The 15,678-nt window shown below is 44.4% G+C and overlaps 1 protein-coding gene across 1 annotated transcript in view; it reads left to right on the forward strand.

Annotated features, from left to right (window-relative positions):
• GALNT9 (polypeptide N-acetylgalactosaminyltransferase 9) overlaps positions 1–15,678 on the forward strand; it is a 746,930-nt gene that overhangs the window by 706,433 nt on the left and 24,819 nt on the right. The window contains exon 9 of the mRNA XM_073676039.1: positions 563–658. Within this exon, the coding sequence (XP_073532140.1) occupies positions 563–658 (96 nt within the window). The remainder of the gene's footprint in view (positions 1–562; positions 659–15,678) is intronic.

The following is a 15,678-nucleotide window of genomic DNA, read 5'->3' on the forward strand; positions in this document are numbered from 1 at the left end:
TGTAGGTGGCAAGAAGTTTGGGATGATATTGTGCAGCAAATGTGTAATGCTACACAGAAAAATATCTATATGAAAGTATAAAATGTATTGTACATTATGTGTATTCTTGCAATAGATGAGTCCTGTGCACCGCTCTGTTGTCCATGCACACTTGATGCAACCCTCCACAAGGTTGTAGCGATACAGAGAAATCCAGGAACCAGGGCACCTTTTGGTAACTTTATTAGTGCAGAAAAATCACAATGTTTCAGACACATAGGGCCTACACCAAGCCAAACAAAATATCTCTCTTTTTGGATGGCCTGATAAAGGCCCTGCACAGCTGAAACTTTGTTTTTTTCTATACTAATAAAGTTACCAAGAGGAGGACATCTGGATTTCTCTGTATTGCTACAACCTTGTGGAGGGTTGCATCAAGTGTGCACAGACAATGGAATTATCAAAAGAAGGAGGTTTGGTGCCCTGGTTCCTGGATTTCTCTGCATAGTATGTGTATAGTTATTTTTTTCTCATATTACCCTAATGCAGTCTTTGACTCTTTGACTATTTCTTATCATTTCAGCTTCGGAATAGTAAAGCAACAGGTTATTGTTTGGATCAAGGTTCTGAAGATGACAACAAAGCCATTTTATACCCCTGCCATGGCATGTCCTCACAGGTGAGTATTGCATAGAGCTTTTTGGTAATATACAATGGATTGACAACCTGTTCTGCACACACAAAGCAGAGCGGGCCATCCGACAATGTTCCAGGAGTGTATACAGGGCCCTCACCTGTATAATGTGCATGACTGTAGCAGCTCCCTGTCTGTTCAAAATGACTGGGAGCAAGTGGCTGCAGTGAGAAAACAGCTTAATTTTTATTTAAAATAAGCTGTGGAGGCGGAATTATCTTTCAGGCAACATCCTCCCCATAGCCTGGAAGAGGTAGTTTACATATAAGAAAAACTTAGCTTTCTCTGGAATAAGACATCAGATCGCAGATATCAAGGTACCATTTTATTCAGCTTTCTATGACCTACATGCCCATATAGACGGCTTAGGAGGGTTAATTATACTTACAGATTCCCTTTACGTGAAACATTTCAGAAATGGCTAAGAAATTACCAGAGTCCTAAGCAACCAGACACTTTTCAGTGATTTTCGGAACATAATGGTTTAATGGTCTTAACTTTTTTAGGCCCCAGTTAAAGGCCAAAGTAATCTCCATGCTGTGACATTAGCCTCCGACGGAGCTGATCTAGGGCTACTAATGTCTTCAATGCTGGAGGCTATCACAAATCACATTCATTTTGAATATTTGTTAACATATGGCATACTGAAGAGTAGAGATGAGCGTTGTTCTACTCGAACTGTTCGCCAATCTCAAATTCGAGCTGTTTTGGGCGGTGTTCGAGCCGTTCGGCGAACACGAACAATTTGAGAAAAATTCGGCTGTTCGAGGTTATGTTCGATAACTGTTCGTGCACCAAAATCATAACTGGATTTTTTCTCAGTAATGATGAAAATTAATGTTAATACGCAGTTTGAGTGTACAGCGGGGTGGGGGGAGGGGCAGGGGATGGATCTCTGCAGGAACAATGAACATCTCCATTTTTTTTTTCTCTTTCCCGCATTTACAGTGGGGAGGTGCAATCTGTCAGCCTATCAGCAGCGCACACACGGAGCGAAGTGCTTTTTTTCACACAAGCAAGGGCATGTGTCATTGGCAGTGTATGTCACATGTCCTTGCCCTATAAGACCAAGCCATTTTCCCCGTCGCCACCATTTTCTCACTGCTGCAGCTGCGTGTTAGATGGCACCGCTGTTGCTGTGTGCGCTATACCTTGTTAATTTCAAGCCAATTTTCGCACAAATCTACAGATAGCTTGGGAGTAGGGAATAGTTGTGATTGCAGTCCTTTTAAGGACTAGGTTACAGCATTTCCTACGACTTTTATCAGGCAGGTCTGTGCTCTTAAATAGATAGATTGTGGGAGTAAAGACTAATTGCAATTGGAGTCCTTTTCAGGACTAGGTTACATCAGTTCCTATCAGTTTTTGCCAGGCAGGTCTGTGCCAGTGCTGTGCAAGTTTTTTTCACAGCATTTGGCTGAATCTAGCAAAGCTAATCCTTTTTGGCCTATTGCAGAGTGTGTTAGTCAGTGGAGTAGCCTATCTGTGTTGCAAGATATACCACCTGTGTATAGAATACCAATTTTTTTACTGCACCTAGTGAAGTAAAATCTTTTGGGCATAGCATCATTCTATTAGTCCATCTATACTGACCTCCATCAAGTTGCAAATTGAATATAATTTTTTTCTGCATCTAGCTCTGAAAAAATATTGGGCTTCTAGCTGTGTGTGGGACTTGTTGTATTAGTCCATCTATACTGACCTCCATCAGGTTGCAAACTGAATATATTTTTTTCTGCATCTACCTCTGAAAAAATATTGGGCTTCTAGCTGTGTGTGGGACTTGTTCTATTAATCCATCTATACAGACCTCCATCAGGTTGCAAACTGAATATATTTTTTTCTGCATCTACCTCTGAAAAAATATTGGGCTTCTAGCTGTGTGTGGGACTTGTTGTATTAGTCCATCTATACTGACCTCCATCAGGTTGCAAACTGAATATATTTTTTTCTGCATCTACCTCTGAAAAAATATTGGGCTTCTAGCTGTGTGTGGGACTTGTTCTATTAATCCATCTATACAGACCTCCATCAGGTTGCAAACTGAATAAAAAATTTTTCTGCATCAACCTCTGAAAAAATATTTGGGCTTCTAGCTGTGTGTGGGACTTGTTCTATTAGTCCATCTATACTGACCTCCATCAGGTTGCAAATTGAATATAATTTTTTTCTGCATCTAACCCAGCCAATAGTTTTGGCCTAATACCACAGTTTGGCCACTCAGCTCTGCTCGGTTCCCATCCATTGTTTTTTTGTGCAAACAACTCCAGAGTTGTGAATTAGTTAACCACCAAAATGAGTGGAAAAAGGCCTGCTGCTGGTGGAAAGGGGAATAGGCGTGTTGGGAAGGGGAAAAAAGGTTGTGTCCGTGGGGTAGGTGTTAAAGCAACAGTAACATCTGCAGAAGAAAGACCATCTTCCAGCCAAACTAAAATGTCTACTTCTTTTAGCGGACAATGTGATAAGATCCCTTTCTTACGGCCACGCCAATCGCTACAAATTCCAGATGAGGCACAAAAACAGCAGGTGCTTCAACGGATATCAAGTGCTCCTTTAAGTGGGCTCTCCTCCACATCAACTTCAACATCACAAATACTCCAGTCCTCAAAGGTGTCACCCCAATCGCACTTGCTTCCTCACAGCTCCCAAATCTCCAGCTGCCCGTCTGAGTATGAGGTAGAACAGATGGTTGAGTCTGCAGAGCTGTTTACTCATACTATAGCCTGGGAATCAGAGGTCGACTCCAGCGCTTCTGTGAATCCAGACGAGGAAATGATCTGCACTGATGCCCAGAATCTTTATGAGTCGGATCCAGGACCAGACGCAGAAGGTTCTGACCATAATGTAGACCCTCATTCCCAAACTGTAACTCCTGTTGGTGGAGACAATGAGGAAGACGATGATAAGACTCAAATACCTGATTGGAGCGACAACTTTAGTTTTTTGTCAGGGCAGGAACAGGTTGGCTCTGAGGACGACGGGTGTGATAACGCACAGGGTGATGATGATGAGGTTGGAGATCCCACTTACTGTCAACCCACAGTCAGCCAAGAGATGAGGTCAGCAGAGGAGGTGGAGGAAGATGCTAGTGACGACGAGGTCAGGTTGCGCCTTCCTGGACAGAGACGTAGTACTGGAAGCACGTCAACAACTGCATCCTCAAACACAACTCTGCCTCTCACCAAAAGTCGTGGTGGCTCTTCAGGTCTCATGGGTGCTAAGCCTTGCATAGCCTGGGCATTTTTTCAGATCGATAAAGATGACCCAACTCGTGTTATCTGTAACATTTGTCAGCAAAAGCTAAGTAGAGGCCAAAAAATACATAGTTTGAGTACTTCATGCATGAACCGGCACATGGACATGAAGCATAAGTTGCAGTGGGAAGCTCAGTGTGCTACAATGCGGCCTAGCCGGCCGGGCCAACCACCGTCTGCCATATCTTGTGCATCCGCGGCCTCTTCATCCTCTGTGACTGGGGGGACAGCAGTCACACCTGTTTTGGGGCGCAGACCTGCCACCTCTTTACACGCAACAGGCAGCGTGATTGGCAGGTCATCATTTTCTTTGGAGGTGGTAACACCAGCTGGTGTTGAGCGCTGTCCGACATCGATAGCACCACCTTTGGATCAAGGCAACCTAACATGTCCGCCTGCATCTTCCTCACAGACCGGCAGTTTGCCGGGGACACCCTTATCAACCCCGTCTAAGCACAATAGCCAGCCCTCGGTCCCTCAGATGTGGACAAGTAAAAGACCATTTCCTCCTAGCCATGAGAAAGCTAAGAGGTTGAATTTCACCATCTGCAAGCTCTTGGCTACAGAAATGCTGCCTTTCCGCCTGGTGGACACAGAGGATTTTCGAGACCTTATGTCCGTCGCAGTGCCCCAGTACCAGATGTCCAGTCGGCACTACTTCTCAAAGAAAGGTGTGCCTGCGCTCCACCAGCATGTCGCACACAACATCACCGCTTCTTTGAGAAACTCTGTGTGTGACAGGGTGCATTTCACCACAGACACTTGGACGAGTAGGCATGGACAGGGGCGTTACATGTCGCTGACTGGGCACTGGGTAACTATGGTGACAGCAGGACAAGGGGCTGCTGTCCAAGTCTTGCCGTCCCCACGAGTTGTGCGTCAATCCTCTTTATGTCAAAGTTCCTCCACTGCTTCTGCCTCCTCAACCTCCTCTCGGTCTTCCACCTGCACCCACAGCCTGTCTGGTCATGCCACAAGCTTTCTAACTGCGCAGAAGGGATCCTGCACACCTCCTTACTATGCTGGCAGTAGGGCTCAACGTCATCAGGCGGTTTTTACATTGAAATGTCTGGGAAATGTGAGTCACACAGCTGAGGAGTTGTGGTCAGCTCTGGAGAACCAATTTCATGAATGGTTGTCTCCACTGGACCTGAAACCAGGGAAGGCCGTGTGCGACAATGCTGCAAACCTGGGTGCGGCCCTTCGCCGGGGCAATGTCACACACGTGCCTTGTATGGCTCACGTGTTGAACCTGGTTGTCCAGCAATTTTTAGCCCACTATCCCAGACTAGATGGCCTTCTGCAGAGGGCACGGTCGCTGTGTGCTCACTTCCGCCGTTCGCATCCCGCAGCTCAGCGACTTACATCTCTACAGAAGTCGTTGGGCCTGCCACTTCACCGGCTAAAATGCGATGTGCCTACCCGGTGGAATTCAACTCTGCACATGTTGCAGCGACTGTGGCAGCACCGACAAGCCCTGGTGCAATACGTTCTGACGTATAGCCTGGGCCAACGAGATCCAGAGGTGGGGCAAATCACGCTGGAGGAGTGGTCTCAGATCAGGGACCTATGCACCCTTCTGCACAGTTTTGAAATGGCGACGAAGATGTTTAGTGCTGACGATGCCATTATCAGCATGACTATTCCGGTGATTTACATGCTGGAGCACATGTTAAACAGAATTCGGAGTCAGGTGGTGGCACAAGAGGAGGTGGAGGAAGTAGAGGAGGAGGAGTTGTATGCGGAAGGGCTAACATCTGCAAGGTCCAGATGGTTCGGCAGCACCAAGGCGGCAGGCATGTGAGGGTGGGGGAGATGGTTTTACTAGGGCGCATGGTAGCAGCCAAACTAGTGAGGAAGGTGCAGGAGCCCAGGAAGAAGTGGAGGACGAACTGATGGAAGACTCATCAGATGAGGGAGACCTTGATCACATTTCTGTTGTGCGAGGTTGGGGGGAGAGGACAGAGGAAGGAAGCATGATTGTTACCTCGCCACCAACACAACAGGGACTTGGTGCTCCTGGATGCGCAACACACATGAGTGCCTTCTTGCTGCACTACCTGCAACATGACCCTCGAATTGTGAGAATTAGAAATAATCCTGACTACTGGGTTGCCACACTGTTAGATCCCCGGTACAAAAGTAAATTTGCAGAAATTATTCCTGCCATAGAAAGGGATGCACGCATGCAGGAGTATCAGCAGAGACTGTTGCAGAATCTTACATGTGCTTTTCCACAAAATACCAGTGGTGCACGTAGTGAATCTCACAGTTCCAACTTGCCAACCGTGGGACCGTCAAGTGTTCAGCACTCAAACCGTAACAGAACCACAGTATCTGCTGGTAACATCAATTTTGCGGAATCATTTCACCACTTTTTTAGCCCATCCTTTGCAAGGCCACAGGAGACAAGAAGTCTGACACATAGTCCACGCCTAGAGACGATGGTACAGGAGTATCTCCAAGTAAACATTGAAGCCATGACTGTGTCACTGGACCCTTGCTCTTTTTGGGCTTCCAATCTGGATAAATGGCCGGAGCTAGCCACTTACGCCTTGGAGATCTTGTCATGCCCCGCAGCCAGCGTTCTGTCTGAACGTGTGTTCAGCGCTGCTGGTGGTGTGCTGACAGATAAGCGCACGCGGCTCTCCACTGATAATGTAGACAGACTCACGTTCATAAAGATGAACAAATCATGGATCCGAAACGACTTTTCTACCCCTGTGTCATCCTGGGGAGAGTAAAAGCTTGATGATTGGTTAAAATCACCCTACCAACCGTTTTAAGCTTTCAAATTACTAATCATGTTTATCTGTATCTTGGCTGGAAAATAATTTGGGCTTTGTAGCAGTGTGCAGCACTGATTCTATTAGGCCATCTATAATAAGCTCCACCAGATTTAAAATTACTAATCATGCTTATCTGTATCTTGACTGGAAAATAATTTGGGCTTTGTAGCAGTGTGCAGCACTGATCCTATTAGGCCATCTATACTAAAGCTTCACCAGATTTAAAAGTAATAATAATTTTTAGCTGCATCTAGCCCGGAAAATAATTTTGGGGCTCCGAGATGCGCAAGACATATAAGTGCCTTCTTGCTGCACTACCTGCAGCATGACCCTCATATTGTCAGAATTCGAAGTAATCATGACTACTGGGTTGCCACACTCTTAGATCCCCCAAACTTTTCGATCAACCTTTTCATTTTAATAAAGACCAAAAAAATGGTCATTTTTGAAATTATAAGCATTAGCAGGTTGTTAGAAACTGAAATCAAACAGTTTTCAACTCAAAACTTTATTCTAGGTGATGTTACATTTTCACATAGGACCCCTTGTTCGAAAGGAGCTTCTGAACTCTCTCGTCCATTGAATTTGTCAGGTTTTGGATGGTTTCTGCTTCAATTGTTTTGCATGAGGACAGAATACCCTCCCAGAGCTGTTGCTTAGATGTGAACTGCCTCCCGCCATCATAGACACTCCTTTTAATGATGCTCCAAAGGTTCTGAATGGGGTAGAGGTCAGGGGAGCATGGGGGTCACACCATAAGTTTGTCCCCTTTTATGCCCATATCAGCCAGAGATGCAGATGTTTTATGTGCAGCATGAGATGGTGCATTATCATGCAAAAAAATGATCTTGCTGTGAAATACACGGTTCTTCTTCTTGAACCATGGCAGGAAGTGCTGTTTGAGAAAGTCCACATACATTATGGAGTTCATCTTTAGCGCCTTCAGGGATCCTAAAGGGGCCGACAATCTCTCTCCCCATGATTCCAGCCCAAAACATTACTCCACCTCCTCCTTGCTGGCGCTGTAGCCGTGTTTGCGTGGGGTGTCCATCAACCAGCCATCCTCCACTCCATCCATCTGGACCATCGAGCGCTGCACGGCACTCATCCGTGAACAAAACAGTTTTGAAATCAGTCTTCATGTAATGTTTGGCCCACTGGAGCCGTTTCTGCTTGTGTGAATTGGATAGAGGAGGTCGACAGGATGGCGTATGCACAGCTGCAAACCTCTGAAGGACCCTGCATCTTGTTGTTCGGGGGACGTTGGAGGCACCAGCAGCTTCAAAAACTTGTCTGCTGCTATGACAAGGCTTTTTTGCCGCTGCTCTTTCAACCTGACGTAATTGCCTGTAGGAAAAATTCCTCAATTTGCCCTTATCAGCACGCACACGTGTGTACTGTGAATCAGCTACATACTTCTTGATTGCCAAGACACTTCATCCTGATCATCGCACAATGTTGATTGTAGTCATGCCTTGACCTAAACACTCCACAATTTGTTGCTTCTCAGCAGCTGACACATCCTTTTTCTTTCCCATTTTGGCAGAAAATGTAGGCTGCTTAATAATGTGAGACAGCCTTCTTAAGTAGTCTTGCCTTTCATTGGACACACCTGCCAAACTAATTAGCACAGGTGTCTGCAATTGCTTACAGTGATATAAAGAGCCCTGACACACATCACCATCAATGAGTTTAACTGACAAACAAACAAATTCTTCCCTTATCACTCCTAAACACTTTTTGCATAATAATTTGGAACACAGTGTACATGTGCTTTTCCACAAAACACCAGTGGTTCACGTAGTGAATCTTACAGTTCTAACTTGCCAACCGTGGTCTGTATGGAGTTGTTCAATAAAGGGCCCAAAATTAAGATAACATAGATGGGAGAGGTCTCTATGAATAGGAATTCCTCAGTATTTGATACCCTGTGAGGGCCAGGCAAAGGGAAAGTTGGACTGGATGGAATCCTATATGGATTTGGGGAGGGAGACATCGAGGGCCTCAGACTTCGCTGCATTGATTTTAAAATTTGACCATGTAACAAAGTGATCTATTTCAGCCATAACAGCATGGATGGATATATGTGATTGAGTGATATATACTAGGACATCATCAGCAAATAGAGAGCACTTGTACTCGGTGCCTCCCACCTCAATCCACCTAATATTGGGGTTATGGCGAATTGATGAGAGCAGGTGCTCCGTCACTAGGATGTATAAGAGAGGGGACAGAGGACATCCCTGCCTTGTCCCATTGGTGATTGTGAAAGGTGATGAAAATGTTCTGACGCGCCCCCTGGGCCTTGGGACACCCGGAGCCGGACCCTTTTTGGTGGATGCTGGTGGTTGTAGTCTCCGTGGCGGCGACCCGGTTCCGTGGCTCAGGGCGGTCAAACCAGTGGCGGAACTATTTATGTGGTTTTGATGTTTAAATGTCTGACTACGCCACCCGTGGATTGCGGTCAGAGTGAACCGCCGCTCCAGGGCAGACCGCTGAGGCTGGTGTTGTGGGTGCAGCAGAGCGTAGCATAACTCCCCACGGGAGGAGTATAGCCTCAGGGCAGTGTATGCGGAGGATGGGGGTGATGGTGCAGGGCAGCAGCAGTAACGACACGGAGTCAGTGATGCAGTCCAGGGCCTTTACTCACAGTTCTTATTATCCAGACCACGTCTGCAGGTAACGGCTGCCCACGTCGTACTGTGCTCACCAGGTGAGGGGCTCAGACAACTCCCAGATAACTTTGGAGCGCTTCACAGGACCCCCTTTGTGTGTCCTTTGTCTGGCCTTTCTTACCAACCCTTCTGTCCGGCTGCCTCGGGCCTCCTCTTGGTAAACTTGGCGCCAGTTTCCCTGACCCTATGTGGTGCCTTCCTAGTGGGTGTAGCGAGTGGCTGCGCCACATAAAATGTCACAGCCTCCTGTTTCTAGCTGAGGGTCGTTTCCTGCCTCCACTAGTTTCGGGGACCGGTCTCCCCCTTTGGCCTGACCCCTCCACGCAGGTGGATTCGGGCGTGCGGTGGCGACTCGCCCGTCCGCACCCCTGGGATCCCTTCGTTCCTCGTTCCTGGAGCCTTCTCCGCTCCTCTTCCTTCCTTCTCCCTCTTCCAGGCCTGGGCCTCTGTTACTAGGCCCGCCTCCGGAGCAGAGCTCATGCAGAGCCCCTGCTCCCTGCCACTTCTGCTCAGACTTCTCTGCACTGAACTAAGATGGTGCCCACCTTTTATACTCCCTTCTCAATGCACCCAGGAACTGCTTCCTCCCTGCTCCTGCACTACAGGGTTCCCCTTCCTCAGTGTTCCCTCCCCCCACTCCAGCCAGGGACAGGGACTGTCGTGCCCATCTCAGGGGCATATTGGTCGCCCTGCCCCACGGCAATGTGGTGTAATGCATGCAGGTGTCGGATCCTGATCCACACTACATCCTTACCTGAGAGTGAGATATCACACCTCTGGGTGAGGTGCAATACCTCTGTAGCAACCGAGCCCTCAGGGTGCTACAGTTCCATTTATCTTCAGCCTAGGTGACGTATTGCGATACAGGGCCGTGATTTTGGCTATAAAAGGGTCCCCTAGACCCCTACCCCAAGCTTTTTAAGAGAATCATATATGGCGTGCCAGGAGACTCTATGGAATGCTTTCTCAGCATCCGAGAGTATCTAATTACAAATTTTTAACTGCATCTAGCCCAGGAAATACTTTGTGCCTAGTAGCAGTGTCTGCTAGTCAGCGGATTATCCCGGCTGTTAAGCAAGCTACACCACCTGTAGTTTGGACACTTAATTTTTTCAAAGGAAATGCTTCGGGACCACGGGATACTCAGTGAAGAGCATCAGGAGGCACCCCAAGGCATAGGGGCTGGGACTGGCAGTAGGATGCCTTGCGGTGGACAGCCGAGCTCGATCCTTATAAAAGCTTTTTAACTGCAGCAGCTTTAGTGGACGCTACTGGAGCTGGAATTACGCGGCTGCTGGCATGAGACTTGCCCTCCAATAGATCCTTGTAAATGGATTTAAAGTGTATTCATTCAAATTAGAGAGACAATTTAAATTAAAAAACTTAGAGCTGCCTCCACCACAGGGGGGCTCGCTCGACCCACCAGCGGACAGGCACCAGTATTGGGAGAGGGGGGCTGGCCGTCAGGGTTCACCGCGGCTCTGGCACAAACCCGGCGACACGGAGGTGGCACGGGCAGGAGCGGACTGAACGTGTCGGCTTCTCACTTTTTGGATTTTAGAAGGGCATGACATGCCTATATCTGTGTCTCCCCCTCCTTTTACTCCTCCACCTCTTTTCTTTTCGCATGACTATATGTACTTGTCACTTTTCCATGTGTTAGTTGTGTCTTCTGAGCAGTTTGTCAGCTTTTGGACACCTTTGAAGGTGTTTTCTATGTGTTTCTATGTGTTTTTGTTTGCCTGCCATTGGTTTTAACGGTGTTCGAAGGTGTTCGACGAACAGTTCGACGAACAGTTCAGCGAACACACGGGTGTTCGACGAACCGAACTCGAACACTACGGGGGTGGCTCAACACTACTGAAGAGCATACGTTTGTACCTAATTTTGCCTTGTCATTTAGCAAGTAAAACCTCAAATCGGATGAACAATATGTATGATAGTTCTAGAAAATCTTGAGTTGGTTATAAAAAAAAAGTTACACCAGGTACTGCCTATTATTTAATGATATGTAGATAAAGAAAAATCCACTTTTGCTGTGATCCAAGGGAGAGGTCTGTACAGTCCCTTATTTCCATTCCATTATTCCATAGGATTTACATATTCCACAGTGTTATATAGGGACTCACATCCATCTCTGACCAAAATGGGGCTCAAAATCTAATCTCCCTATGTGAAACATACAAATTACAATTTCATACAAAGCTCATTATCAATTTCTCACCGTTACTTAATATCAGTTTCTTTTAATTGTGGGAGTAAATCCATGTAATCTCCATTAAGATGTTTCCCTTAGTGATATTGAAAACCAGTATCCCAGAGTCCAATGCCACCATGCTGCCATATGCCTAACGTTGTCAGATTCTAATTCTTCACGCACTGTTACCTGCACTATGCACACAAGGTCCGCACGTAAAGCAACGTTTGCTTTACGTGTTTTATGATGAGGATGCTTTGTTGGTTTGACAACATACTGTAGATACTTACTGTAGACCTTGTCTATAAAATACATTTAGAGTAAGTTCACACAGAGTTTTCTGACAATATTGTTGAAGTGCAAATCGTCATAAAAATGCTACAAATTTTCTTTGAATACTCTTTAATTTCAAAGGGAAATTCACCTTGCTGTTTATTTTAGATGAGCGGATCAATTGAACTTCGAATCTGAATTGAAATTCCCCAAAAATTTTGATTTGGTATGAATCAAAATACTAAAAAGCTTCTAATTACTCAGAAAATATGTGTATACCACTCCTAGCTTTTGTAAAGGGAAAGCGACATGTATTTCATTTTTGTATGATCTGTATAATCCATTTACCCAGTGAATCTGGAGATGGAATCCAATTCTGCTGTAAAAATTGCTAGACCTGCGCCCGGCTGTGTTCCACTGGGACGTGCTGATCTCTGATAACCCAGGTACTGGCCACTACTGTACAAGGTATGAGTATCCATTCTATAGACTGGGATACACCACGTGATGCCATAGCTGCAGGAGAAGTCCGCACGGGCGTACAAAACATAGTTAGTTCACTCTATGATGCTTCAGCGGGGTGACAAATGGTGCCAGGCCAAGATTTTGTTTTTTTTTTCTTACGATTCTCACTAATGAAATCTAAAGTTTTGGAATTAGTTAGCATTTTTATTAACCCCATCAGTCACTTAACAGCTGGTCTTCTGTAACACCGTAAGTAATAAGGGATCATATAACCTTGTCCATACCTCATAATGTGTGTGGCCAAGGAGGTAGCTGATTGATCATAACACAGTTCTCTAGCTCCATACCAAGAAAAACCCCACACCACTGCTAGTACAGTTATAGAGTTAATATTAAATAATAATATTAGTATTTAATAATATTAAATACTAAAATTAAAGAGAACCTGTTATAAACAGGTTAGATAAATTTATGGGTTAGATAAATATGCCAATTGTCTCTTCAAGAGGAAGAGAACTTGAACTCTATAGTGCCACCTGTTGGAAGTAGCAATCCTATAAGTCACAATCGACCCTTTAACGAGCCTTGCCATATGACTTAGGATAAAAGCCAAATCATAAACCCAATTTGCAGACATGGTGTTTCAGGGTATTAACCCTCGTCAGTGCAAAATATGAGATCTGATTTGGCTAGGTAAGAGGGTACGACTGGTTGCTGCTCCAATAGGTGGCACTAGGGTTTAAGCCCTCTTCCTCTCGGAAGAGACAATTTGCATATTTAATTTCCCAGAAGAGCATGCAAGGCATTTAAGTCTCCTCAAACTGGCATGCTAGACCTGGCTTGTTACTCTCTACAATAAGAAAGCTTACCCCTTAGATCCCAGGGTTAGATAAATAAATCCAACATCACTGGACACCTGGCAACATCTCCTGTGAGTAAATAAATTAGCAAAGAGGCGAAAGTGGCTGAAAGAACAAACTGTATGTATTTTTCTCATAAGCAAAGTAATGCTAAAATATGGGGGAGAAGATAATGGCCCCTAAGGTAGACAGTACATCTCTAGCATACTTGGGACACCGCATGATAATGGAAATGCAATATTTCCATACCATAACTATAATAATCTGATATCAACACCATCCACAGATATATCTGTTATCGGGAGACATAATTACTTCAAGCGCTAAGGTTTTCGGCCTTGGGAAACCACAGATATGTATATCAACCTGTATTGTGGATATTCGTGCGTCTAGGATGGTGAAAGTTTAATTGGAAATATGGAGATCATATTATTCCACTAGGATATTCCATTAGGAAAATATGACATAAATTAGAATTATGTCCTTGCCCCCTTCTTGCCTTGAATACAGTTAGCCATCCTCCTCACACCAAACCAGGAGGAGCGGTGAAGGGTATAGATGAAACCCCTAAAAATATTTAATTCAGAAAAACTCTTGGTCAGATCCAGGAGAGACGTGAATTGTACATTTGACCTAATTTATGTGATGATCTCCTCTTCTTTATTTATCTATTCTACATTGTTAATTGTTTTACATTGTTTGAGCCTTTTTGTATGTCTTTTTGTTATTTCATCTATTTGTAACTCTGTAAGCACTGTATTTTTTTTATAATAAATCGTCGACGTGGAGACAATATAATTGGCAGTCCGATATCTGACATGCCAGATCAATATTCCCGTCCCAACAATAAATTGCCCAGGGCTCCCATACACATTAGACTAATTAGATGATATCACAGGGTTCGGTCGACATTAGTCTAATGTGTATTGGGGGTTTAGATGCAGGCTGTACGGAATCCAAAACACATCTAGAGCAGCCTGCATGAAGGTAATCTATAAGTTTATATTAATACATACTGGTCTCAGTCAATATTTGCTTAACACAGGTTTGTCTTTAAATAATTTACATTTGGGAAGATGTAAAGCTTAATAAATAAGGTTATACTTTATTCAGGTAATTGAAATATATAGGTATTTATGGAATTTAGAGTTGAAGAACACCAAGTCAGGCTTATCATCGTCTATAAATGAATATTTTTTCTCTAGTTTATTGTGCAAACACATCTTAATAGTATTTTCTGTCTATTTCACTATATTTACCCAAGCATAAATTCTCCTATTACCATCATTAGCGCTGCCCTATAAATTTAAGATAACGCTCAGCTGAACACTTTGCTTTCATAATGGCTATTTGTGAATGTTGTCTTCTCCGCAAAGATATTCCTTCCGCTGTTTATTCTTCCTTTTATAAAAAGAATACTGATTACAAATACTGGAGAGATTTTATTTACATATTCCTCTAAGTATTTCTGACAGAGAGGAAAAGTCAAACTGTTAATTTCCAAATAAAGAAAAAAAGCATTACAAGAAATTAAGGTAATAATATAATGGCCCTGAGGACCGACCATTGCAAGTACAACAATGGTTTGCAGACACTAAGTCAACTACAGAAAAAGAAATGTCTGTCAACCTTGAGTGGCCAAACACACTCATCAGTCTCCCACCATAATCCCTTCTTGAGAACATGGCTCAGTCAGCCAGTGACTCATTTATCTTGATTGATCAACTTCACTTGTTCTTGAGCTCAGATTTCCTTAAAATCTCAGCCTGGATGCATTGCTCAAGGATTAGACTGAGCAGTTCAACTTTGTTTTGTCTATTTTCCTCAACCTACAAAGCATAAATCAGATGTTAAAGCGTAAGTTAAAACTAGGTTCTTAAATCCATAGTTTGTCATTTTCAAAGCTTGTGAGATGTGAAATATTGCCAGCTGCACAACTTATTTGGGGTTTTTAGACTTTGAAGAGATCAAAACACATATTTTGACAGTTTGTGGACAGATTGATGCCCAATAGAGGTTTAGAGATCTGGGGTCAGTCTACTGTAGTACAAGGGTGTGAAGTTTGTCCATGTATTGAGTCATAAATCAGGAGTTAGATTGCGCTATTGTGTCACTGAATGGAAAATTCTTGTATGTTTAAATTCTCAAACTTTCCTCTCTCATTCTTAAAATTGCCTTTTAGTACTAAGACTTTTTAAATCTCTCATACTGTATCCTGGTTCAGAGATAGGTTTATCCATGATGGAATCCAGTTTCTTCCTTTTGTCTGTGTGGTGTCATCCGTAATTTTACTTTTTGTTTAGTTTCCCAATATAGGCTCCTTCTGCGCACGTTGTATACAGTACGTATGAACCCATGTGAGCCCACTATATGGACACACTTCACACCCGTGTACCACAGCAGAATATTTCCAGATCTCTGAACTCCTAAGTAGTGTTGAGCCACCCCCGTAGTGTTCGAGTTCGGTTCGGTTCGTCGAACACCCGTGTGTT

This window comes from Phyllobates terribilis, unplaced genomic scaffold, assembly GCF_046119375.1.
Source record: "Phyllobates terribilis strain yellow unplaced genomic scaffold, ASM4611937v1 Scaffold_1__5_contigs__length_1240528914, whole genome shotgun sequence".
NCBI lineage: Eukaryota > Metazoa > Chordata > Amphibia > Anura > Dendrobatidae > Phyllobates > Phyllobates terribilis.